At 40.2% G+C, this 26871-nt stretch overlaps 1 protein-coding gene across 1 annotated transcript in view; it reads right to left on the bottom strand.

Annotated features, from left to right (window-relative positions):
• The window catches only part of ksr2 (kinase suppressor of ras 2), a 96450-nt gene that overhangs the window by 53457 nt on the left and 16122 nt on the right, over positions 1 to 26871 (bottom strand). The window contains 2 exon segments of the mRNA XM_056376087.1: positions 15419 to 15920; positions 16891 to 16926. Of these exon segments, the coding sequence (XP_056232062.1) occupies positions 15419 to 15920; positions 16891 to 16926 (538 nt within the window).

Below are 26871 nucleotides of genomic sequence, written 5' to 3'. Positions count from 1 at the left end.
ATCGTGACGACATCTGCTGATCACCTGTTGAGATGGTCGGATGATGATACCGCAAGAGTAAAAAACTCATTTTCCCTCATTCCCTCTCTTGTTATCTCCTCTTTAAACTGTTGGCGTCTCCCACTGGGCTACGGGTGGGTGTCAGTGTGCTGTCAGAGGCCAGGGGGAGGCGCAGTGCTCTCAGTGGGGATGGAAGTCGTGCGAGTGTAGTGGATTGAAAGCTGAACATGATGCTGAGGAGACAGCAAGACACCCAAGGCGGAAAAAAAAGACAGTAAAACAAGGGATTGAAAAGGAGAGCAAGCCCACGTGGGAGAGAGAAAATGAGCGGGAGACAGAGGGGATGACCAGATGAGAAGTGAAACCAGTGGTTTGGGACCGGGGGAGCCAGAGTAGAGGAGTGACAAGTTGACAGGAAGGCGAAGTGTGACATGTTGTCTTTTCAGTAGCTTCTCAGGGATGTGTTTTCGTGCACACTGACACACCTCGACTGCACAGCCTGTCTGGTTGAAATAGTTTTATTCCTACATGCTGTTTCCACGTGAAGCCATGAGCAATGGTGTGGTAATGTTGTTACTGGCATAAAATGTGGTTTAAGTTTTATTCTACAAGATTGTTGGATTTGTTGGCAAAAATTAACTTGACTATACACTCTGAAGAGACTACCACTACCCTTTCAAACTACTACCTTTTCAAGTCAATGTACCAATGATAAGTCAATTAATCAATTAGTCCAATGTGACAGTTTTAATGACTTAGAAATCCTTTAAGTAGATGACTTGTCAAGCAAAACTGTCAAAACGTGATGGTTCCAGTTTCAGATCAGAGATTCTCGCCCAGACAAACCCATTTTAATGAGAGAAGAGATTCAGTGGTCTGAACTGCTCCATCAGAAAGTGAGATGGTGGGTGAGAGCAGGAGAACATAAAATCCATCAGGTCAAAGGAGGGACTCTGTAGACAGACAAAAATCATCGAACCCAGCCTCTGCATTCATTCGCATGCTACAAATTTAAACTTTATTTGCCAGCTACTTGTTACGGGCAGCAGTGTTTTGGTATATTAACTTTAAAAACTTCAGTCAAGCATTTGACCCATGGTATTTGTAGACAAGTTTGCTGCAGTACCGTGGGTCAGACACTTGACTCAAGTTTCAAACTGCATACACCAAAACAAAGCTGACTCGCTTGTAGCATTACACCAGATTCCTCACATGTTTTGTTTGTTGTGTTTCACAGGTTAGACTTATTGCAGACCTCACTCATTTCTCAACCTGTCAAACAAAGCAGATGTGTTCTCAGTGGGCCACAGGTAATACACAGATAGCCAAGAACCGCCAATGTGTACCAGTCTGTTTGTAATATTGTGTTGTACTGCTTTTTTTTTTTCTATGGATGTGAAACAGTTTGCTTGTCTGAGGACAACAAAGTATGATCTGATTCAAGGGATTGAATTTAGGAAGGGGGTAGGGGGTAAAACCCTCCAGTTTAAGACTTGGACCCCCAAATTGAGGTAAAAGCAACCCTTAATTTCCAATGATGGCTTTCCAATATCAAATGCCATGCATTATCTAATATTAGCAAACACTGGTGCTCAGTCATGAGTAGTGAAACAATGGAGGATTAGTTGTTGTAGAGATGTGTTTTGATGTCAGAGTTTACTATTTCATTTTAATTTTTTTTTTTTAAGTCCATTGCGTGGCTGTGGTGGTTTTTTACCTGTCCGATATTTGCTTTAATAGCAACCACAAACCAGTTTTACCTGGTTGGGTAATTAAACAATAATAAATCCATGTGTGCTAAAGGCTAAGTAATTGTATTATTTATGGTGGAAAGTAATAAAGTAGCTCTATTTTAAGTACAGTACTTAAGTACTATTTTGAGGTACTTGTACTTTAATGGCATATTTCCATTTTATGCTACTTTAAACTTCCACTCCATCACATTTGCGATGTTAATATTGTACTTTCTACTCAAACTGCATTTATTTGACAGTTTTAGTTAAACAAGCAAGATACTGTCAGGACTGTACACGTCAGTTCACTGAAGCACATGCCTGCACTGTACTGGGTTCTCTTTTGCCTCAGAGAAAAAGTTGACCCCCCCGATTGTCTTTGAATTATTCGCACTCTGTCTAATCTAATACACCGTACAGTACATGTGCACTTTCTTCTGGATAAAACACCTGTCATGGCATAAGATCTTAGGGCTCAGTGTCTTCAATTTGTCATTATATCTCAACAACTACAACAGCAAAGAGCCACTTACTCTGCCTGCAACACCCATTTTGCTCTTTGCAGGATGCACTAAGCTCCACAGTTTCAAACTGCATAATGGAAGCACACCCCCAGTGAGAAAGTATCAGAAGCAGAAGTGGAGACAAGGGAGAGAGTTGTTGTCATGGCGATGGAGGAAAGCATCTCTGCTTGACAGTTAGATGTGATATGGTCAGTGTTAGATTGGCGTTTTTGAATTGTCAATTTTAGCCCTTGTCATCTATGAGATGAGCTGACAAATTCTCCTGCAGAAACATTTCTTGTAGAACATGTTTTCTTTCGCTGAAAAACATGAAATTTTGTATTCAGGTCAGAGCAGCCGTGACAGTCTCGCTTTATGAAACTTTTCAGTCTAATACCATTTCTCCAGGCACCGTGGTTTACTGTCATTACCGATGCTGGCATTTCCACCACCTGGCAATGATTTGTCGTTCATAGCGACTCTCTGCGGTTCCACAAAAGAGTCTGTATTGAACCGATAGCAGGATTCCTCGGTGCCGAGATGCTCTGAAAGCCCGCAACCAGAAAAAGTTGTGTCGATCAATGATGAATTATTCTTGGCATCCAACTTTTGGATGTTTGCCACTGATGGACTGGATTCAAAAACTGTCCTCGTGCCTTTTGTACATCCATACACTCCTGTTCTGTCTATGCGTACCTCATTTTGCAGCTGAATTGTTTGGGATGAATAGGAATAAAGAACTATTCATCTCGGACGCTTTAAAATGCAAACAGGTGTTCTAAGATCCTTCGTCACTACATGTACAAGATCCCTTCCTAAACTAATCGCAATTTGATGCTGTTGGCAGAAGTCCTAATCAATTTGCAGGCAAATGCAGTAACTGTCCAGTTTGTTACGGCCTTGAATTCTAACAGTAACTGCTGCTTTGCTTGCTGTTTAAGTTTCTGGAGTTTTCTCACCGCACAGCCCAAGGCTGCACATGTACTAAAACAGTTTGTCTAGGCCTATCACACATAGTGTGTGTCAATATTTGTGTGGTTAACCACATGATCAGTTTCTGTTTAAATAAAAGAAACAAAAAAAAAAGCCCAGGTGCACCTTTGAGATCTTAGCAAGGACAATTAATTTTTCCATGAACTAATTTCTTTTGTTTTTCTTGGCACCCTTATTTATACATTACCATGAAACTGGTTATCTAAATACCTTCCAGTATTTATACTTCGTCCTAGGTGTCCTAGTGTCTGTAGGTTCCAGAGATTTGCATGTATTTTCAAGACGGGCTGAGGAGATTCATCACTTCCATTTCTTTTGACAAAGAAGACTAAGAAGACAGTCAATAGACCCGTCTGACAGTAATGCTGACCTCATGATCAAATGTGGTCATCCAAGTTATGTCAAATGTGCCCCATGCACCAGCTGCCAGTCCAGTGCTGGGCCAGCTGCAGTTTATTCAATGAAGGAAAAAGTAGAGAGCATTCAGACACCGTACTAAAGCTCCCCAAACTTTATTGGACTGGAATAAATAGATGTTTCAACCCTTCCCAGTCTAATTTAAAATAGTTTTGGTAGTTTTAGTCCAGTGTGCAGACACTCTCCATTTTCCTTCCTTCTTTCTTTTTAATGCGTCTGCAAACTATTTGAGTCCTGCATGGGAAAGATGGACTCTATGAAAAGGTAGTTTCAGAATGCATAGACATTCAACAGCCATTCAATACAGTGAAAGGCTACTGTTTCAGTAGTAAATAATACTAAAATGGCACTAGACATAATGAAAATCATAAACATTATAACATCAAGTAGACAAACTTAAAATTAATTTGTAGTTTAAATGCTAAGAAATACAAGTAAATGTATTAAAATTGTTTTGTAGGCATTACATGCATTATATAACCACAACAGATGGCTACCATTAACACGGATGATATAGATGGAAAACCCCACAGTCTTGAACCAGACACAGAGGAAGAAATGTAGAAAATGATTTCCTGCAGGAGGCTCAGAGTTAAATTCCTGTCAGTCCTTTAACAATTCCTACAAGGTTTTCATCTCTCTGATGTCTTCCCTTTTGCTATAATAGGACTATTGTGTAGATATTTTTTCCATTGCCTGTGTGTTTAGGATTTATTTGACTGCTTGTTTGCTTTATATAAGGTTCAATGTATCATGGCCTTGTACATAACTAACAATAACACTAACATTCAGTCTTTTTGCAGATAAACATAATATCATCATCTCTTTCTGTAAGAAATCCACACTTTTAAATTCTGAGGCTCATGTTCCAGCCTCATTCTCTATATCTGTAACATGCACGCCAGCAGGTGTGTGCGTGCGTGTGCGTGCGTGTGTGTGTGCGTGTGTGTGTGCGTGTTTTCTCCAGCATTGAATTCAATCAGAATTTATTTTCTCTATTCTGTCAAAATGAAACCATAGCTCAAACCTTAAACTCTCTAATCCAAGTATTAAAGCAACAGCGCTGGATGTGAAAACAGCTATCTGGCCTACAGCTGTGCAGTTTAAGTGGTAGTTTTGAAGCACAGGCAGAGCAGTAAATAACAGTGAGCCTAAAAAGAAGGAGGGGGGTCAGGGACAATATAGAACCTGGAGCAGATATTATCTGTCTTGACTTTAACGTCAGAGCAAAACACTGAGAAGAAAGCCTCCATTTGATGGCCTGAATGATGAACGATGGTAATAACTCCCTCTATGGTTATTGGGTAGTAAAACAGTCACTCTCTACTGTTTAATAAATCAGACGGCAGCTGTCAATATGGCCTGTTTCAGCGCTTGATCTTCGTCACGGCAATGTCTGACATCATTTTCTCACTCCAAATTTAGTCTTTGATCTTCCCGCAAGACATGTTGAAATGAAACTTTAATGATCTTGTCCGGAAACTTCCGATTCATATAATCAAATCAAGAGCAAAACAAGATTTCCACAGGAATTAACTAAATGCTTTGTGCAGTTTAAATGCTATAAATCCTTCCTGTGTACAGCTTGGTCATTTCTCAGAGTTCCTCTTTTCTTTTTTTTCTTTTTTTTTTTTTTAAATCTTCTTAGAAAAAGAATTACACAACTTTTAAGGATAACTTCTAATCACCCACTCCAATCCTGTTATCCGCCCCAACCAGCTCCCACTCATTCACAAATTACCACAGAAAAACCATCAACCTAATAAATGCGTTCTCCGCCAGCAACAGTGGCATTTGGGCTAACCGCCACTCCTAAACACTCATATAAATTCATAATCATGACTCCAATTTCTGGGCCGCCGGCGGAGTTCGGGATGAGTGCTCATTACGGCCGATGGATGGTTGGATGGATGGGATAGGGGGGTTTGGTATCGTCTGGCTGTTAAGGGCCTGGTGTTGACATGCCTTCTCACCTGACTTGTCATTAATGGCAATGGGGCCAAAGCTCTGATTAACATGGATGAGCTTTTGTTCACGGCGTAAAGAAGATACACACTCACATTCCCCCTTAAACCACGGGCACCGATGCCCCCCCCCTTTCTGAAACATACGTGCATTTATTTCACCGCTCTGACATACGTGGCTTTGTGCAGTGCACACAGCGGAGCATGTGGGACAAATAATCCTCGCAGGTCAGAGGTCGTCGGCTAATGTGACGATGTGTCCCAGGGAGAGGCGGATTTGTATCTCAGTGGATCGTCTGGGGAGCAGCGGCATCGATTTTGACGCCACACACTATAAACATGTCTTCAGATTACAGATCTGTCCGTGAAACAAAGCTCAGCAGCACCAAATAGGAGTCATTTTAGTCGACTGAATGGAGAAGTGGAGTTAATGTATCTACTTGTGTTTTTTTGCTTTACTTTTTGTTTTCTGAAGCTGCTGTTGTGCCGGAGCTCTGGATCCTTCTGGTGTTGGTTTCAATGTGATTACACCACAGCCACAGAAAACACCCGTTTCTGATTGGTTGTCAGATGTCTGTCCGATCCCACACTGGACAGCTCAGTTCCAGTCAACTACATCCTCGTTCTAAATCAGTGCACAAGATGTAGGTAAGTGTTGCTATGGTTAAATGAAGGTAGCCATAGCAACGGTACTTCTGCTTCAATCGGTGTTTCCCAGATTAGCCTGGTTTCAGACCTCTGAACCGTCACCCACATCCCAGATCTGTTCAGCGACTCAAACGGGTCTCATGTTGTGATTGACTGTTTCAGCCAGTTGGAGAAACAGCTGACCAATTAGCATCTTGCAGGCAGGGATTAAGAATGGAGATTTCAACTTCCTACATCGCTAACCAGTCACCTCGCTATATGTTCATGCAAATTAGCAACAGAAAAATGCACACAAGCATGAATGAGATTAACACAGCTGTAAAAGTTGCAGAAATAGCAAATCTTAAAGCCCCTGAAAACTTAGTTTGAAATCTTTTCCTCTGAACAATAAATATTAATGACTCAACAAGCTAAAATCAAAGTTGACGTTTGGAAAAAAAAAAAAGACATTCCTAGTTATTATTTATTGAGTCTGACAGAAACACACTGATCACATTGACAGTTGCTTAGCAACATATGCACACTCAGCGCAGCAGCTGCTTCCACAGTCAACGAGGTTATCAACGTAATAAACCTCAGGGTCCTGCCTATTTCATCACTGTTAGGGAAGGGTCAGAGAATTCATCTGAGCCAAACTTTCAAATCCAAGTAAATGACATAGATACAAGCTAATTGTGAGCAGCACACACACACACCGTGTTAGAAAAATCACCTGTATTAACATCAGATGCCAACAAGAATCTATTTGATCATGTGTACAGCGCAAAGAAAAGATCATTTATCGTGGAATTCCTCCTTAACTATTTAATTTTTATCTATATAGAAGAGTAAATCAGAGAATACCGATTCATAGTTATTGCTTTAATTCAAAACTGACCAAGAATCTGAAAGTGAATCAATTTTAGCTGCATATTGTCCCATCACTTTTCTCAACAGTCATTTTTTTGCTCCCGCCCTCCATTAGCAGCAGACATAACAGAATATTAAGTTATTGTATCTTTCATCATCTTAACATTTTTATATACGTAGGATTGCACCTTTGACTATTTATCAAAACACATATTTAATAAACAGTTGTTCATCCTCTGTATTGATAATTCAACTGGTGGAGTTGTCAGTCCAACGCTCCAACCACCTAAAACTGTCTATGGACAAACTCAATGAGATTTTAACAGTAACCAGGGGCACCCACAAATAGCTCCTCTACTCTATATGGCTCTTAGGACTTTTTGTCCATGTTAGCTTAAAGCTCATTCTTGACCTTTGAGCTTGATATCACAGTGCTTCATCAGCGGACGGAGTCATAAATCCTGCCAAGGGCCACTGTCTTGCCATTACTGCTTTGTGTATGTTTTTTGTACCCCATGCTACGTGCGTGTGGTCTTGAGTTAATACACCTAAAGCTGAATCAAGGCTTTCTTTTTTTTTTTCCCTTGAGTAGGTGGCCATGTAATAATTGCACTAGGTCACTCTGAGGTATCCTGAACTACAAACAATGGACTTGCTTTGTTCTAAAATTGTATCTCATAAGAAAATATTGTTTACTTGCTTCATTTAATCTCTTACAATACAAGTCTTTTTTATTTGCATATGCACATACTTATGGAGTTTGACTCCTTAATAGAAAAAGTCAGCCTTTGCACAGTTCTTATCACATAATTGAAAACAAAGATCTATTTTACTGCTGTGTTTACATACAATGCTGATACAAACAAGCCTTTAACAGCCTCAGACAAGAAAAACATTTACACCTATATTCAGTTGCAATCAAATGTTATTTCTGCTTGTGTATTAAAACACCTGAAAATCAAATTGAGAGTAATAACAGGTTCAAGTCCTGCATACGGGTTAGTTTATTTGGATTACAGATCATAACTTTAAGTATCTACCACCTCAGTCCTTTAGCGAAATCTCTCCGAGTGATGTTCAACACTTGATCTCCGTCATCGAAGCCACAGAGAAAACTAAATCTAATAAAAGAATGTATTTTCTGACTGAATCTGTAGATGTTACAGATGATGGTGAAATAACACATTGACAGGTTCTCAAAAGAGATGCATAATGAGAGGAGTGAGGGGAGAAAGAAAAGGAAACAGAGACAGAAAGGGGAAAGGAAAAGGAGGGAGAGAAATATATGATGTGTACACTAGCTCAGTGAAAGCAAACAGCTAAATTAGTCATGGAATGGATGCAAATTTGCTTCCCCTGAGTGTTGCATGGTAGAATTACCCTGAGAGGAGCAGAGGGTGAATCATGCCAACCCCCGGTGCCATGTGATTTATTAGCAAACATCCAATTCAATAAGAAAGTGCTTAACATTCAAAAAGCTGTGAAAGTCTCATAAGGTGGTATTAACTATATGATATTACCATTTCCACTGGCGGGGGGAAGGCAAGACAAGAGACCGTGGAGAAACAAACACGCCCACTTTCCAGAACGATCTTGGTGTGACGTGCCAAGTGGGTCTGTGACAGACTGAAAACTCACTTGGCCTTTTCCACGCACACATGTTACTACTCATTAACATAGACAACGAGGTTCATTAATTGACACTCCAGCCCAAAGAGCCTCTCCGCTTTGAAAAGGGCACGGAGAGAGAGGGGGGAGGGGAGGGGATGGGATGGGAGGGCAAGGGGTGTGTGTGTTGAGAAATAAAGACAGGAGAGGGAGAGAGATAGAAAGGCTGCAACATAAGCAAAATGAAATTGCTGTCGCACTTCTGCCTAAAAATTAAAGTTTAAGTGGTGCTGGGTATCCGGCGCACTTGTGTTTTTTCTAAGTAAAACTATTAACATGTTGAGCAGCTATAGGCTTCAAAGAAATATTCCACCCGCACACACTTCTGTGTTGTGAGATGTAATCAGTTTGTGATGATCAGTGCATTTCAGCAAAGGTACAATTTCTTTTTTGTGTTTTTTCTCAAAATTGTCACATTAGCATTGTCGGTTTCTACATGCGGTTTTATAGATGAGAAAACTCCACTTGAGGCTGGCTCCAAAAGCACATCAATCACCCATGTTGAAATGCCCAACTTTACAGCAAAAATAAACTTGTTTACATCCTGGTACAAAAAAGTTGGTTTCTATAGCCATTTTCCTCTTTGGCAACAGTGGAGCAGCCCACTCTGAGCTTCAAAACCGTTCTTCAGAAACCTATGGTTGACGTCAGGGAGGCTTTGCCCATCTTAAAATACATCTATGGGTTCGTATTTTCCACTGGATAAGGAACAATCACCATAGATTTTATGGCCCTAAACGTCACTGACTGAATAACTTGTGTATCACATTCCCTCACAGGGGAGCTATCGGGGTATTACTCCTGGTTTGGCATCATTTATCATTAAGTGTTTCAGGTGGATTTTTAATTTAGTGGAATTTAGAGGATTGTTTTCGTGTTTTCAGTGCAACAGTGACAACAGGATAATCCTTGAAAGAGAAATTAGAGACTGATTAGCAAATCTCTTGACCGTGTCAACAAAGGCACTGCTGGTTTAATTGATTTACAGAGTGTATGAGCCTGTGTGTGTGTGTGTGTGTGTGTGTGTGTGTGTGTGTGTGTGTGTGTGTGTGTGTGTGTGTGTGTGAGATTCTGTGTTCCCAGGTTTGACTGACTGTCAAATTAATAAATGTCGGGAAAGAACGGCATCATTAAACAAATCGTACCTTGCTGATAAAATAAATGTACATTTCTGTCTATCTAGGAAGTTTGAACACATCAATTCAGAATCATCAGGTGAGCCACACCTTAGTGTGTTCCTTTAGATTTCACAACTGATTGTATACTGGACACAATCGATTGGGTCACGTACCGTTAACAGTGATTTGATGACATTTTCCCCAGTGCACCAGCAAATTCAGTCATCACACCAAAACAAACAGTGACATTGTCACTGTATTGACCCCCCAGTGGTGCTCTTTAACCCTGTCTGTAGCAAATCCCTTCTGGGAAAAATGGGTTGCCAAGATTAATGCATTGACAGAGAGCACATGTTTTTTTGACTGATGACCAGAAGACTGAGATTTCTTGTTTAGCTCAGAGATGATTTTATCTTCCACTTAGATAACACTTTCTGTTTAAGGTTAGTTACCTTTGAAGTCATGTCTTATTACTCAGCAATGTAGGTCAGAGAGCACAACTTATTTTTGTATTCTTTAAATAAAAAAGAAACAAAATTCCATTTCCCTATTTGACCCTATTGCACACCCTTTCTTGTAATTTAACTTCATAAATTATAAAAATGCTTGAAATTGTATAAAATGTTCAAAGCTTTTGCTTTAAGTTACGTACATTATAGTGGGCTTTTCATCAATGAGTAACATCTGGCTGTCAAATGTCAACATCCTCCTTCCTGTATATTAGAAGCTAAAAGTATTTGCTGCCTACATTTTTATTGAGGTACTACCAATTTCACAACAAAAAAGATTCTGCACAAATGAAAGTAAATCAAGTAAAAACAAAGTATTTAAATATAAACTTCAGTCCCTTACTGCATATGCATATTTACTGTGAGTGTACACTGAATGACTCAAACTTATTTCAAATTAATTACTCCCCTATATTCCCCTAAACTTGGCAACATCCCTGAACTCAGCTTATCTTTTTTTTCATGCTGGGAAACAACTCTATAATTATTGTATGGAGAATGTGTTTTTCCACTTTGTAGTCTTCACAAATTGATAAAGAAGGTGCAGATGCAAATAGGAGGGGTGACTGTGAAACGAACAGTTTCTGCGCCGCATACTTGCTTCAGGCTGAACAAACTCTGAACAAACAAATTTTCTAACAAACTGTTGTTTTAACTTACAATAATGAAAATGATTAAAATGCAACAACAAAAAAAGGTGTTTTTACTGCATCACAACCAGCTAAGTATAAATCCGAGAACTTACATGCAAATGTGAGGCTGGACAAAGTAAAACATAAAAGGAGGTAAGATTTCTTCATTGGCTTCCACTCTAAAAAGAAAGGCCACCATGTTATTTGCAAATGATTTCATGCTTCATGCTAATTGGCAAGATTATGCTACTTGTTAAAGACATGCCTGAAGTTCTAATTTTACTTCATTACCATAGGAACAGGAACAATCTGCTCAGTGTACATCTCCAAAGATCTGCTGGAAATTTAAATGTAATCTTATGCTTTGAAATGACACCACAGAAAATATTATCAATATCAGTGATATCTTCATTCTCCATTAAAGGACCATTAGGCAAAAATAGATATATTTAAATTATGTTTTACAAAACGTTAACATGCTATATCAATATCTAGGTCATAAAATATAGTCTAAAATAAAGTATTTCATTCAATATAGTGAAGGTTTCCTGGTAATAAAGGCTGTAGTGATAACAACCATGTTCAGACCTTTCTATCCGGCTTTGACTCACTGGTTAAAGATTAATGCTCTAGTGGCTTGTGTCTGGCACACAGATAAATATAATTATATGTTATTAATCATTTTTAATAACCACAATTTATCAAAGTTAATAATCACTACACAATATCTGTCAGTATAGTCTAACAAAAGTCATACTGGTTCGCAGAGGGAAGTGAGGATGAACCTCTGGTTGAAATCGATGAACACATTTATCTGTATCTGAAACAACAATTGTTAAGATAACAGGTGCAACTAAATTGAATGACAAAATTTGTTGTTTGATCCATGACCCATTACAAATCACTGCTGGAAATATAAATCTGTCCTATGATCCGACACCACTATGGTTGAGGTTTGATGTTGGCACAAGAAACAACGGCGATCTTCCATGATGTTCATAATTACTACGGCCACTAGAGGCCCTTGTCACTTGAATGTTAGTTAAACCTGGACTTTATGTCATGAAATCATATATAATAATATGTTATAATATGTTATTTATAAACCTTTACTCCTTTTCAAGAGTGAAGTTTGAAGCTCAAATAAGCAATATTTTTCCTTAAATGACTGTGAATGAATGTGAATGTCTTAGTCCTGCTCATTCTGCTGAGAATCAATGCCTCAATCTACAGCTCTGTAACCTTCTGCTCAGTCACCTATAAATATATACCGTCAAACACGACCCTAACTGAGCATCTACTGGCCCAAAAAGACCCAAAGATCTCTGTCAGTAGACCGGGAACCAAATCAGTTCTGAACTACAAATCAATATGAGATGAAAATGAACGTTTCTGGACTTGCACTCGACAGCTGGTGAGAAATTATACTCCAATTTCCTCACACAGGTGAAAGTTTGCTTTCCCTAATGCATTACGACTTGCGAAATTGGCAGCTGTTCCATCTCAGGGTGAGATTTTCTTGGATCCATACATATTACTGAACACATTGGTAAGGAGGCAATTTGCTCATTAATTCTAGGGTGGGATGGAAACCAGCCTGTGGTTCGCTGCGATCTGAAAAGAAAACACATTATCACACAGCCAAAAAGATTAAACCAAGAAGCACAAAGCCATTAAGCAGAAGATGAGGGTTCACACCGGCAGACCGGAGTATTTGCAGTGTTTTTACAATACAAACGACTTGAAACAATTTTCAGACTGTGATTGCAGGAACACCCTCGTACAGTATCTGAAAAACACATCTAGCACACCTGAAGGCAAATTAACTTTGAAATAGAGGCTATTACATTTCAGAAAGGCAATTAAGAAGGCACTTAATGTCACTTTTAGAGACAAAAGACAATGTAGGTAACATCATAAATACTTTTTTAGACTGTATTAAGACAAAAAACATGAATATTAACCATATCTGAAAATCAATCATTCATTTTCACATAGCAGATTACAATTAACTTTATGTTTACTACAGCAATTAAGTAATCTGTTATCTCTGAAGATATCAGGACAACTTGAACGATTCCAATGAGCAATTATTATATTTGATTAAATGAAATGTCAGTTATCCATCAGTGTCAAAATCAAACCGCAGTTTTCCATCAGCATGGTATGCCAAGCATTCTTGCACATTCAGCTCCATAGTCTTTGTGCTGTGTTATGCAGTAATAATGAGATATCAGGCCATATCTCATTAAGATAAAGGGAGAAAAATGTCTCTTGGGGTCAGAGGGTAATCTCTGGTTATTGTGTCCTGGCCACAGTGCCAGGCAATTAAGCAAGAGAAAATGAGGACCTAAGGAGCACTGTGAGCTTATTAAAATCCTGAGGTTGGTGACAGGGGGAAATATGCGTAGTGTTGAAGGAACAGGGTATCACAGAAAAGCGACCATTAAAGTATGAATTGTTAAATTTTTTTTGTCAGGGTCGGTTTGCTCCGGTGAAATGTTTTGCAAGTTGTTTTTCATCCTGAGCCATTATGTGAAAAACAAGGTGAGGGATGGTAATTTTAATGAAAGATTTTTTTAAAAATGTAGCACGTTATGACCTTTCAGGCTTCTACCTTCAGGTATTTGTTCTTGCATCAAGAAAAAAAACAGATACCAAGTTTGCAATGAAGCCAATTCCCTCCTGCATACAGATAGGAAACAAACAAGTATGAGAGCCTCATGCCAGAACTGAACCACCAACTTGATGCTTGCCAGCGCCATCCTCCAACCAATTATGATGTATTATGAGAGGTACTTGGCTACCAGAGAAGCCAGCAGATCTGCCCTGTCTCGATGAGTTGCAACATTTCCAGGCACACACAGGCCATTGATTAGAGGGGCTCAACTCACAGCCTGCAGTCTATCAGTGCTTAGGGACCGGTAATCAATTCTCTAATGACGTTTGAGCTTATTCACTGCAGCTATGATCCACTCCTCACAGTGCAGATACACGGACACACACTCACGTGCACTGACGTGTGGATGTAGCCCTGTCCGCAAACCAAGCACACACCGAATATAACCCAGATGGCCATCGTAAAGGCAGAGGACAACTCCCAAATATTAACTTACCAAGTGTAGCAGTGATAGGGCACTGTCATCTAATGGCATTATCAAAATGAGTGCAGCTCTCCTGAGGCGGACTCTGGTTCCTGATTACCTAGCAGTGGTGGACCCTGTTTGTGGCCAAATCTGATCAGCATAGCACCAGACAGAGGCATGGCGGGTCAGGAACTCAGCCCAAGGCCCCTTATCTCTACCGACAGGCCGTTGGTTCTTTACAGGCAATGATGTCCTCCTAGGAATTAATCTGATTGGGCTCCGGTGGAAGATTATGTTCGAGTAAAACTGCTGAAAGGAAAGGTGGGGCCCAACTTTCCTTCTGTGCTACTTGAATCAGATGGAATCACACTGCGAGACCTTGTGCACGTCAGGGAGAGGGAGTACTGAAATCTCTGACTGTTTGCTTCAGGCAGACCATTTGCTGAAACTGACTGAGCGGTGCTAACTTGGAATATTGGCTCTAGGAAACTTTATAAACAAGGTCATTTTGACAGTGAAACAAATTCGTGCAATAAGAACCATGTAGCCTCAGTCCTAAAGTACAACATTGACCATTAAACACTCAATTCTTTAAAGGAAAAATTTGTTTTTTAAGACTTTCTAGACAGTTGTATCTCTGGTAAGTTCATTACACAAACCCTCATCTAACACAGTCTTCAATCATGACACCTACTGGAGAAAATATTGTGGAGAGGCTGATCATAAAATACGATGATGCGTTGATGTAACAGTACTGCCAGTAATGCACATTGTATTTGCGCTGACACCAACAAGGGGTCTTATAATACCCAGCAGTGGGAAGTCACTATGTACATATACTCAAGTAATGTACTTAAGTGCAGTTTTGAGGTACTTCCATTTCATGCACCTTTATATTTCTAGTCCACTACAGTTCAAGCTTAAGTATTATACTTTTTCCTCCACTAAATTTATCTGACTGTTACATTAGGGATAATTTACCAAGATAATGAATTTGTGTTCAGGATTAAAATAATTCTTGTGTGTGTTAGTCTACTAATAAGATTTGAGGATATTGGCCTGTTTATAAAGATTACAGGTGTAAACACCAGGCTCAGAAAACATGAATTATTTTGACCTTGTTATTGTCTCGTATCCCTTCCTGTGGTAAAAAGCCCTGTCAATCAATTTGAGAGTGATAGCAGGTTCCACCTCTAGGTTTTGAATTTTCAACACTTTTATTTACATTGCAACACACCAAGCTCCAAAATGGCCACCACTATTTGCCATAAAAAATCCAGAGGGGTATAAGCACTTACTTTGGTGTCTGCGTGTCATCCAAACGGTTCCCCAGCTGGAACTCATGAGATTTGCTGCGATGCAGTGCGGTGAAGCCCGGCAGCAGATGAATGAGTTTGCGGCTAGGTGGAGGTGGCGTTCCTGGGGCCTTCACTTTGTTCCTTCGCCGCATGGGAGGAGTGCCCGGTGGGGTCATGGTGTTGATCACCAAGGGAGTCCGAGGAGGTGTGTGGCCAAAATGCCTCTGGCGGGGTGACGGGGGCAGGGAGCGATGACCAGAGTCCAAGGGAGGGAAGAGTCCTGTGGCGGGGTTGTCGACGGTGAGTCGATCGACGTACAAAGGGGGGGCCAGGGCCTGGGGGCTGTGGCACATGTGCTGGTTGTACTTGGACTGGACTTTGGGGCTTTGGGAGAGCTGGAACCGGATCCACTGACTGGCCTCTGGCTGGCACACCGGGGTGTTTTCTTTGCCCGATTCAGAGGTGGGCCACTGGATTGACCAGTCCTGCTTCGCCTGGCTCCCTGTAGGAAGATTGCAGATACAAACACTGTTATAACACCAACATAACCCCTGGTTGTGACATACTGTGTAAAACTCATGTTAAAGGGGTTCACACTAATCACAAAAGAACATATTTTCTTGATTATCTGTCGTGGTATCGACCCATAAAAATAGTTTAGACTTAATTTGCCCAGGTTTTGAGGTGTCTGCCTGTAAGCTTTTCCCCTCCCCACCTACGCTGTGGAGGGAAATCAAACTTGGTTAATGTTGCTCACAGCTTTTTAAAAAATGACATTTGAAAAATGAAACAGCAACAACACTTCCTGAAATAATATCTTGGTCACTCTGGATAATCCATGGACTCATCCTCTTTGGAACTACTTTCTACTGAAGAGTGAGTCCCTATGAAAACTGTTGAAACAGTGTTCTTATGTAAAAAGAGGTTGCTGTTGAATATAACAGTTTTTCAGCATTGAGAACACTCTGTGTAGAAATTTCAAAACCTGGGCAAATAAAAGCAGAACTATCTGCAGGTCTAGATACCACTTTGGTAGTGAGAAAATGTGCTTCTGTGTGTAGTTAAACTAAGTTGGTTCCTGACATGCTCTTATTACTAAAACATCCACTTCTTGATTGCAGCAGAAAGAGAAATCCTGGCAGCAGGCATCAGACATTTAGGACCAACAAGTGCTCAATTTGGGTAATGAAGAATTATCTTTGCTGTTGTCTGATTTGGACACATTAGTAGTGCAGTTGTGTTCAAATATGTGCAGAAGATTAAGCATGAATGGATGGAGCAAAAAGAGTGAGAGACATGAAAGAGTGCGCCGAAACAGAACAGGGCAAAGCTGCATGAGTCATAACACAAGCCGACTTCCACCAAAACTAAACTTTCTGTTGAATGAGACAGAAACAGAGGCAACAAAAAAAAGCCTTGAAGGTGAGCAGCCAGAATGAGTGTGTTTTTGAGCTCAGATGACAATACTTTACCTCCGTTACTGTGAAATTTATCCTCCTCAAGTTGTTCTTCAGAAAGAAACACACACACAAAAAAAAAAAAAGAAGGTGTTTATTGATCTGGCAGAGACGCAGCTGAAATAGTCTACAATATTCTTCTTGCCTTTCCATCTGCAGTTATGCATAGCCAAAAGGTTGTTCAGGAAAACAAAACATAATGTTGGCAGGATTGATCCTGGGAGCATCTCAGCAGATGCAGCATCTCATGCATGACTGAGTCTGACCCCAGAGTCTTCGAAAAACTGCTATTGACCACCGAACCACCATTAATGTAAATTTCTATCAACAACCCTTTTTTTTTTTGTCATTATTTTTCTTCCCTACGACATTGTCTCTGAGGAACTATAAGCATCAAAAACACAAACTTCAAACACAATGTCAACACCAGCAACATCAAATGAACCACGGAAAATATCTCTTTTAAAAAGGTCCCGGAGGAACTGAAAAAGTTGATGGGGGGGGGGGGGGGGGGGGAGCCTGCAGCCTTTCCTATTCTGTTACGAACAGGGTAATGTTATGAAGAAGAGGCCACAAGGAACGACTGCAAAGACACTAGGGACATAATATACAGAAATTTTCATGGGTCTCATTTTCTCTTTTTAAATATTTTTTGTTTGTCTTAACTTGGGAACTTAACCCCGCAACTTTACTGTTTCAGTTCAGTCTCATCGCTCTCATCAACCAGCAGAAGCAAGGCAAAAAAAAAAAAAACGACTTTATGCTACCTGGCTAACATTAAACAGCTAACAGACAAAGTTAGCAACTAGCTGGTCAACGTAGTTAACCATTAAGCAGCTGAAGAGCCAGATATCTTTTCAGGAATTGGTGAACATTGCTGCTATTTATCTCCTAGGTATGTAAAAGGGAAGTACATATTAACTTTTCATGATACGAACTACAAGGTGATAATTTGTCAGTGTTGTGTTCTTCCACTTCCCACACATCTCCAAAAATGAAATAAAATTACTCTAAATCAGTAATTTTTTCCAATTTTGGGTCAAATTTGATTCAAGCTATTATGTCACACAATTTTGTTCCCAATTACTGCAATGAAGCACTCTGAAAAAAAGTGATGCCACTGTAGTCAGCGTTGATTGGGACTGAGCAAGTTTGAAGATGAAAGACATGAATTTCCCGACCTCTGTCGCCGTCTGTATCTCTACTTGAGGTTAGGAATCAGACGCTACCATAGTTAACATAACATAATACATCCCAATCTGAGCTTTCTGTGGCTGAGTTGCATTGTGGGTACAATGTTTCAACAGGGAAGAAGAATGCATTGAATAAAAAAAAACACAATAGCTCTGTCCTAATTCAGGGGCTGCATCCTTGAGAGGCTGCATTGAATTGAAGACCAATTGCATCACAGCAGCGCGACTAGGCTGTCCCATTTTGACGGCTCCTTCAAATGCAGCTGAGGAATTCAGCTTTATTTTTCTGGGCAACGAAGGCTCCAACAGGTGGCCCAATCTATCCCAAGATTCATGCCAATGAACGGCTAACGGTAAAACCTAGGGCTTTAAAACCTCAGGTTTTTATGAAAAAAAAAATTACGTGTTGTCAAAGTTGCTCGGCAACTGGAGCCGAAAACCCTCTGTAGGCCAGATCTCATTTCGGTTCAGCCTATGCGTAGACCTCTTCCTCCGATGGATTCAGCCACTGAATTGGGACACATCGAACGTCTCTGTCTATCTCTTATTTTGGTTTTTTTACCCTCCATCTTGAATCCAGCAATAAAGAAATGCAATGCTTAACAGGTGGATTATTTTAAACTATCCAGGAGCGTATCACCTGAGAACATTGAAACCTATTCTTAACAGCAATCAATTATCAGTGGTAAAAAATATAGTTTTGTCTGTGACACATCCACCAAACAGGAGCACACATATGTAAAAGGCTGTGGAAAAAAAAGTTACAAGAAAACATAACATTACAATACGTCAAATGATGATGTCACTAATTTATACGTGTTATCTGCCTGACGTTTTCTGATTAGTGAATGTCTTTGTCATGGAAACCTGCAGCTTTTCAGCACTGCATGGCACATGGTTTGCTTTCCCCTGCACATGATATATGTCTGTGAGAAGTGAAAGTACAAAATGAGAAATGGGAAACTAAAAAGCATTTTGAAGACATGCATATCAATAGCAATCGCTGTCATTTTCAACATTGACTTATACTCCTGAAATACAGATCACATTTGCAAGGACTGATCGACCTCATGAATGTACAGCCTATTCACGGCTTTAATTCACACCTATGGTTATTAGTCAGTAGGGCGTTTCGAGCCAAGCCGTCGCTGCCACTCTCGCTGCCCTCGGTGGGGCTTGCCTGAGGACCACACTCACACTTGTCCCTGAACCCACATTTAGAGGCTCACATCTCAACCCGAGAAAGCCCTTCAGAAGGATATGGAGACGCAGAATGGACGAGTGGGCCCGAAAGAGTGCTCATCTACAGATGTAGGAAAAGATAAGGAGGATGCTTCATCAAGCCTCCTTTATTAGCAGGAATAAAACCCCAACGGGGCCACTCAGAAATGTAAAAGTTCAGCTTGACCCCACGTGAACGACTAAAACTAATCAGCAGCCACCAGTGAATTCACATCACTGAGGCTGAGATAACAGATGGGAGGCAACAGAAACCTGATTGCTTTTGGGCAGGTCTATGGGTGTTTAATAACTGGCACATGAGGTGCCAATGTGTACTGTCCATTTGAAAATGCACCTGGCAAGCTCTGACCAGATAGTTTTTGAAAATGTCAACCAATCACGTTTGATTTAAATCATGAGCTTCCCTTTGGTAATTATTTTCTTGCATGAAGCAGCCGCACCATAAAAATGTTTTTGACAGTGCTGATACTCAAGTGAAATTTCTCTGCAAGGAAACCAATGAACTTGAATCACACTTATGAAACTGTTTGCTTCATGTAATGAGTCAATTCATCAAGCACACTAGTATCTTAGCAACTGCTTCAGCAAAATAGTAACCAGACTTGACTTATGAGTTTCTTATTTCACATGATCTCACCTAGGCAAAAGCCTCAAGCAAACCAAAAGCAGCTCGCCGCTAAATGAGATGAACACAGACTGAGCATAACCCCTTTGAGAGCTGGGATTTTAGTTCATTTGTGTGGCTTGTGCTTGTTAGAGAGTGAGTTTTAGAAGTTGCTTTTCATGGAGAACTTTGACAGAAAAAAAAAAAAAGAAAACATTGAGTCTTCCAGGGGGCTGAAAGGCATTTCAACATGGCAGTACCTGCTGATATCAAGTCCTGACTACGCTTGATCAATTTCTGTGAACGCATTCCTACTCTGCTCCTGAACTCACATCACAACACTGCTTCTTTTTAACCTCATCACTGCTTCTCTCTTAGCTGCATTAAGTAATATTTAAACTGTATCATAATATAAAATGACCATAATACATTTTGCAAGCACTTTTCATTTTCAACTGTTAAAAAAAAAAAAACATGATGGTGCTATGAGCAAGCAATCACTGTCACAGCCTCCAGCCAAATCATAAAACGGTATAATTGTGCATCTTGAAATATTACCTCTCGACTAGACATTTCTGCTGGATCTCTGCTCTAATTAGCTGGATTACTGCCTCTTCTATAAAAATGGGAGCTGAAAGAAATTCTTTTATTTGAGGCAAAAATAAAGTCCGAGAGATATGGTATATGGTGCAATTTGAACTTGTACAACAATGGCTTGATCTTCTTTTCATAACAAAAGAGTAACTCGTCACACTATGAACATGTGATTTCATTTTCAAAGTCATTGTCAAAGACTTTAAAAATCTTTTGGAGAATGTGGTCCTTCTCTCTCCAGCCAAAAGTTTGTTAAAAAAGACTGATGACTCATGTCTGTGTGTTAAACATGAAGCTAAAACCATCAATTAGCATAGCTTAGCATAAAGACTGAAAGCAGGGGCAAACAGCTAGCGTAAACCCTTCCTTTAACAAATCCTCATGGACCGATGTTTCCTCTCATTTATTAGCAAATACTGGTCGAGTACGTGCATAACCTCAGATGTAATTTTTGGAGCCACATCATCATCAATCTTCCATTTTCTCCTCTCACCCAAATAACCCTGCATCTCAGAATCAACTGTCGAACCAAACAATGCACCTGAAGCATTTAGGACCGTTTCTCCTCTACAGTGATTAATGCAAATAGCACACCCCGACACCATTACTGGGGCAATCTTAACATACAGTGAGGCTTTGAGAAAGGCAGATAAGAGCCTCATAATTGGACTAATTACCTCTAGATGTGTTGCTTCTTTGGGCTAAATGGCAGTGAAATGCCACTGGGACAGTAGCAGGTCTATCTCACTGCCACTGTAAACAGGATTTGGTGAAAAGGGCAATGGCTGAGTTCAATAGATGTAGCGTCCCTTTTAAATCTTGACTCTTTGGAGTGGATGGTTTGTGGACGTTCTTGCAGTGTAATCAGTGGGACACAAAGTTAGACTGCTAATTAGTTAACAGCCGATAAAGACCACCTAGAGGTGTTCAAGAAGATGGATGTTGGGGGGTACGGTCAATGCTTCTTCTGGTCGCTTTCCCTCCCTGTTGCATCTGCTCTTTTCTCCTCGACAACCTCCTGTCGTCATCGCCTCTTTCTCACCCTAATTCTCCCTCATGTTATTCAACATCCTTCTTCCCCCATCCCCTTCCCTTCTCTTTCCTTTCCTTCCCTCTTCTCCTCCGATCCCCTTTCTCACATATTCTCTGCTTCCTTCTCCTCTGCCTTTCTTCATCTCTTTTTCTTACTGATGTCATTTGAAGCCAATTAGGTGTTTGTATGCATGTGAAGCTGTCTCAAAGCAGGGCGTGGGGACATTCAGTTTAGCTGTCAGAGATTACAGATGAAAGGTACCGAGGCAACCTGTCGTGCTGAGCAAAGATCAACACTATTAGCCTGATCAACAGAAGAAGTAATATTCAAGAAATTCTCCATGTGAAAATGTTTGTATCAGTGTGTGTGTGTGTGTGTGTGTGTGTGTGTGTGTGTGTGTGCGTGTACTTGTCTAGAGGGGCGGGCTGGATAATGTGTGTATATTGCGGCACAAAGAACCGACCGGCTGCCTCCGAATTGTATGACTCATCCTCATTGCAACTCGTGGACTGCAATCCCAAGAGCCTGTAGTGAAAAAATTCTATTAACTTGCATTAGTTTCCTTCCTCCACCATTACACCACAGAGCAGCATACGTTCACTTATCATGTTCTCTGTTTCTCCAGTTATGTGATGTATGGGATCGTGAAGTATGTGAATGTCCGTGTCTGCCAATTTTTTCTTTAATTCCTCATGACTCATAAACTGGAACAACATATTTTCTTTAAAAAAAAAAAAAAAGCATGCGCATAAATCTGCAAATCCTTCGTTCTGCTTTCATTCATAATGGTCGACTATATCTGTACTTTTGCAACAACCTCCAGATTTTTAAGAGAAAAATATAACTCTTAAAAAAAAGACTCAAGACATAAGAACATCCTCCGCTTCTTGCCTCGCTGTGTTTAAGTTCTAAATGCTCTCACGGGGCTGTGTAACCCCGTAAAAACACACACACTCTTCATTTATTCTTGCATATATACATGCTGACACGCAGAGACTCGCACAACCCCACCAACATGCACACACAAACACACACACAGATGTGCAAATGTGGCGAGATTTGGAAGCTATGACACATCTCTCTCTCCAGGCTCCATCTGGGTAAGAATATGAAGAATGCTGCCTGCTGAACACCCTGTATTTCTCTCGGCTGAAAGTGCCTCTCAGTGCTCTGTGCGGTGGTGTAGAGGTGGTGGTGGTGGTGGTGGTGTTGCTGTGATGTATTCACACATCTCTAGCCAGCCCCCCCTGTTAGAGAGCCCATTAGTGGCTATGTGTGGCCAGACCCTGGCTTTGGAGAGCCCAGAGAGCGGGAGGGAGGTGATGGGAGTACGGTTGAGGCAATGGGCAGAAGAAGAATGGCAGAGAAGGGAATGATAAACAATAAGCAAGAGGACGGGAAAAAGGAGAGGAAAGAAGAGGTAGACAGTGAAGATATGAAACAAACGCAGATCTTAGTATGGTACTCATGAAGTGATAACAGATAACAAGTGGTTGTATATGGGAGGGGATCATAACCCCTATCTCTGTTCAAAGACAGTTTGTGATGTTTAACCCCTCTCCAGTCTGTTCCAGGGCTGTGAATTTTTACTTGAAATTCACACTACAGTTTAAGAGTGGGAAAATGAAAAAAAAAAAAAAAAATCAAATCTGTAATGATCGGTTTTATTCAAAATTCTCAGTGCATACTTAAACAGAGCTTTGCATCCACTGCATGTCCTGCCGCTGTTCAAAGCTTCAGGTTCAAGGTTCAATTTATACAATCCATAAAAACATGGATGAATAGGCCAAGAAAAAATAAACTTCTACAGAGTAGTTTGGGCTGCGTGGGTTGCAGTTAAATGAAGCTAATCCGTTTAAACTTCTTTTTTTTTTTTTTTAATAAGTGGCAGCCCTAAAGAAAAATGAAGACGGACATTCACATCCAATCATTTTTTCAACCACAGAGACAAGGGTTACCATCTGCTTTTTGGTATCCAATCACCTTTCATCAAGTGACCCAAGTTCTACAGTATCTCCATGACAACTGAGCAAACTCCAACCACTGAAGATGGGAAGATGAGGCTGAAAGCTCCAGAAAAAGCGAGTGGACATTGAGTTGTTGTTTTTTTTTCGTTCTTATCTTAAAGGAATCTCTGTTAAAGGGCATAATTCATTGCTGTAAAAAAAATTAAAATAAAGGTAGTAGTGAGAGGGCAACAGGTTGTAAGTTTCAGGAAGAAGACAATCTAAACAGCTTATTCTGTTTAGAAGCCTGGGCCACACTGTGAGTGGGCAGGCTGGTCATATCCATCTAGCTTTTGTAATGGAGTGCCACAAAACGAAAGTCAACAATGAGCTCAAACCAATGAAATAATAATAATAATAACAAACTCAATGTAATGGCGAAAAAGTTCCATTTTACACGTTTGTATCATGCCCTCTAGATCTAATTGTGCAACACTTATGCATGTGGTCCAGATTGAACAATCAATATTTTGGCACGGAGGGAGACGCAGAGTGAAGATCCAAAGTCAGAGACAGTGAGCTGGTCTCCAGAGAAGCCTGAAGCCTGACTGGTTCGAATCCAGCTGGACTGAGGCACGGGTGGCTGAGACCGCCTGACAGTCTCTGCCAAGGGACGCCCGTCTGCCCGTCTGCCTTTCTGTCTGTCTTTGTGGACAACATCCGCCCCCCTCTCCAATCAGAGACAGACACATAGGCGGAAAGTTGAAGAAGCTCACAGTAAGGTGGGCAACCGCAGCCAGACAGGCTGACAAATGAGCACAGGGACCAACAGACAGGTGCCAGTACTTGGAGAGGACACCTGGATACCTGCAGGCGCACAAAGAGTCTGGTTTTGAGGCTTTTTGTGAAACATTCTTGTTTGTATGAATGTCTGAAGTCTTTCTCATCACATGAAAGAAAAATTAAAAACGCTTTGAAGAACAGCCAAGTTATACCTCGTCTAATAAAACGCATGAAGCACTGTTTTGTTGAGGGCACATTGAAGAAAAACTACTCATCAAGTTAATTTGCTTAATTATTCAGCAGAGCCTTGCGTCTGAAAGGACATCTGTTACAGAACAGAACAGTGTGTGTAGGTGTGTGTGTGTGTGTGTGTGTGTGTGTGTGTGTGTGTGTGTAGGAGTAGAGGAGAAACAGATATGTTATCAAACGGGTTCACAAAAGGTTGTTACTAAACCTTACGACAGAGTTTTAGTGAGGCTCTACTGCCCTCTTCTGATTGTTTTGTATCATTGCAAAAGCTGAAATCTCAGACACTGAAAACAAAGGATGGTCTGTAACGCCACCTGGTGTGAAACCATGGAATAACAGCAGCATAAAGCTGAGCAAGTCCCCTTAGTTCCGTAAAATCATCATAAAAAACAAACAAACAAACAAAACAGACCAGATGATTATATATTTGGTTTGGTTTTACATCTGTTATACATTGTGAGATGGGCAACTTCTAGAACTTGAACCGACAAGCAATAAAAACAAGGAGAAAAATATTGGTGCATACACTTACATCTCATTAAAAAATAAGAATTCAGCATGGCATCAATGCCACCTGATCCAATGTAAACTCAAACCGTCCTGATCGGCTCTCTTAGTCACTTTCTGTTGCTTTATTTTGAAATTACTTTCCTTGTGTTTTGCTTACTGCCCTCGTGTGTTTCCTGCCTTTGTGCTACACCTGTGTCTCGGTACCTGCTGCCTCACTCTTTGTCAGCTCCACTGTGTTTCTTTCCCCATGTTCTCTGTGGATTTGCTTCTTGCGTTGGATTATCTGTTTTTGTTCCTGGTTATCTTTAGTTTCTCTCGTGTTTTTTTTTCTGTTATCCATGTGCTTGGACTGTAAGTGTATTTCACTCATCCAGCCTGCCTCCATATTTTTCTGCATTTGAGTCTAGAAATTATTTAAGTAAAACACAAACATCAGTTTTATCATTCAATTATTTGTAGCAATACCAACAAAAATCTACAAAATAGACCTTGTGGTGAAATTATCTCAACTCTTAAAAGGTCCCATATTGTATAAAGTAAGATTTCGATGTCTTGTGGCTCTGTATTAATACTGTCAAAGTATCAAAGCGCTCAGTCCACAGAGAAATACACACAGCCTGTATTCACAAACAAGATGTCAGGACTTCTCTAACTTGGTGATGTCACAACAAAGCAGTCACCGCTCTCAGCCATGCCCCCAGTCCCGCCCGCCTGAAACCACAATCCAGCCTTGCAGTATTTGGTTTCTCTGAGTGTTTTACATGAAATCTGATATATTTTCATTCGGTTAATCATAAGAGAGGCTCAGAACCTCATTAAAACAACACATATATCTTCTTATGGATATCAAAACTTCAAATAAAAACACTGTAAAAGTTTAAAATATGACATCAAAAACTTCAACATGAAGTTCAGACAATTCCACGACTGAGTAACTTTTATGTTGAAAGCTCTGAAAAATCTATTGAACTGGTCAATCAATGGCAGGTGACTCTGATAAATTGATAATGTGCAGCAATATACAGCTAAAAAATGCATGTGTGTAGCATAATAGAATAAAGAACATACATTGAAAGATTTATAATAGGTTGTTAAGACAACATAATAAGTATATATATGTTAATACATAATAATACTAACTTCTTGTAAGGGAGGAAGTATTTGTAGTTAAACATTTGTATTCTGGTGCAGATCATGTGCTGGTTAGATTATTCAAGAGAGAGATGTGGTGTTTGCAACACATAGTTTTCACATGAGGCATTAGTGATTTCTTTGTATATGATGATGGTGACACATGACTACATGACACACAGACACTTGAAGTAACACCCCACATATTTATGTTGCTATCTGTGAATGCTGTAATGATGATTCGTAGAAAAACAATTTATCCACTTCATGAGAGTTCTGGCATAGAAGTGACAATGCAGTTTGATTTTTGGTTTTGTTGAGACTAAAGTCAGAGAGGGACTTCACTGAACTGCTCTAACTGAACATGATAGAAACAGCACCACCTGCTGTATAGACACTTGCACACTGTTTTGATAAGTGATTTCTTGGAGGAAGTTGAAACTTGACAGATAATCATAAATATCAAAATGCACCAACACTTATCAGAGTTGGCTTACAGATCTGCTGTGAATTGTCATGTCAGGTCTAGTTTTTATAGTCTATAAAACTGGATTCTGGATTATATTCCAGACATGGTGTCCTTTTTTAAATTTCTGCAGCACTGCCTCTAGCAAATAAATTCAAGCACAAATCACTTCATATTGGGTGTGGATCACCAGTGTTAAGTGCTGGTGTTGATTAAAAACTGCACATGAACTTCAGTATTGACTC

This window comes from Seriola aureovittata, chromosome 5 (genome assembly GCF_021018895.1).
Source record: "Seriola aureovittata isolate HTS-2021-v1 ecotype China chromosome 5, ASM2101889v1, whole genome shotgun sequence".
Taxonomy (NCBI): domain Eukaryota; kingdom Metazoa; phylum Chordata; class Actinopteri; order Carangiformes; family Carangidae; genus Seriola; species Seriola aureovittata.
This window is presented reverse-complemented; position numbering and strand designations above follow the sequence as displayed.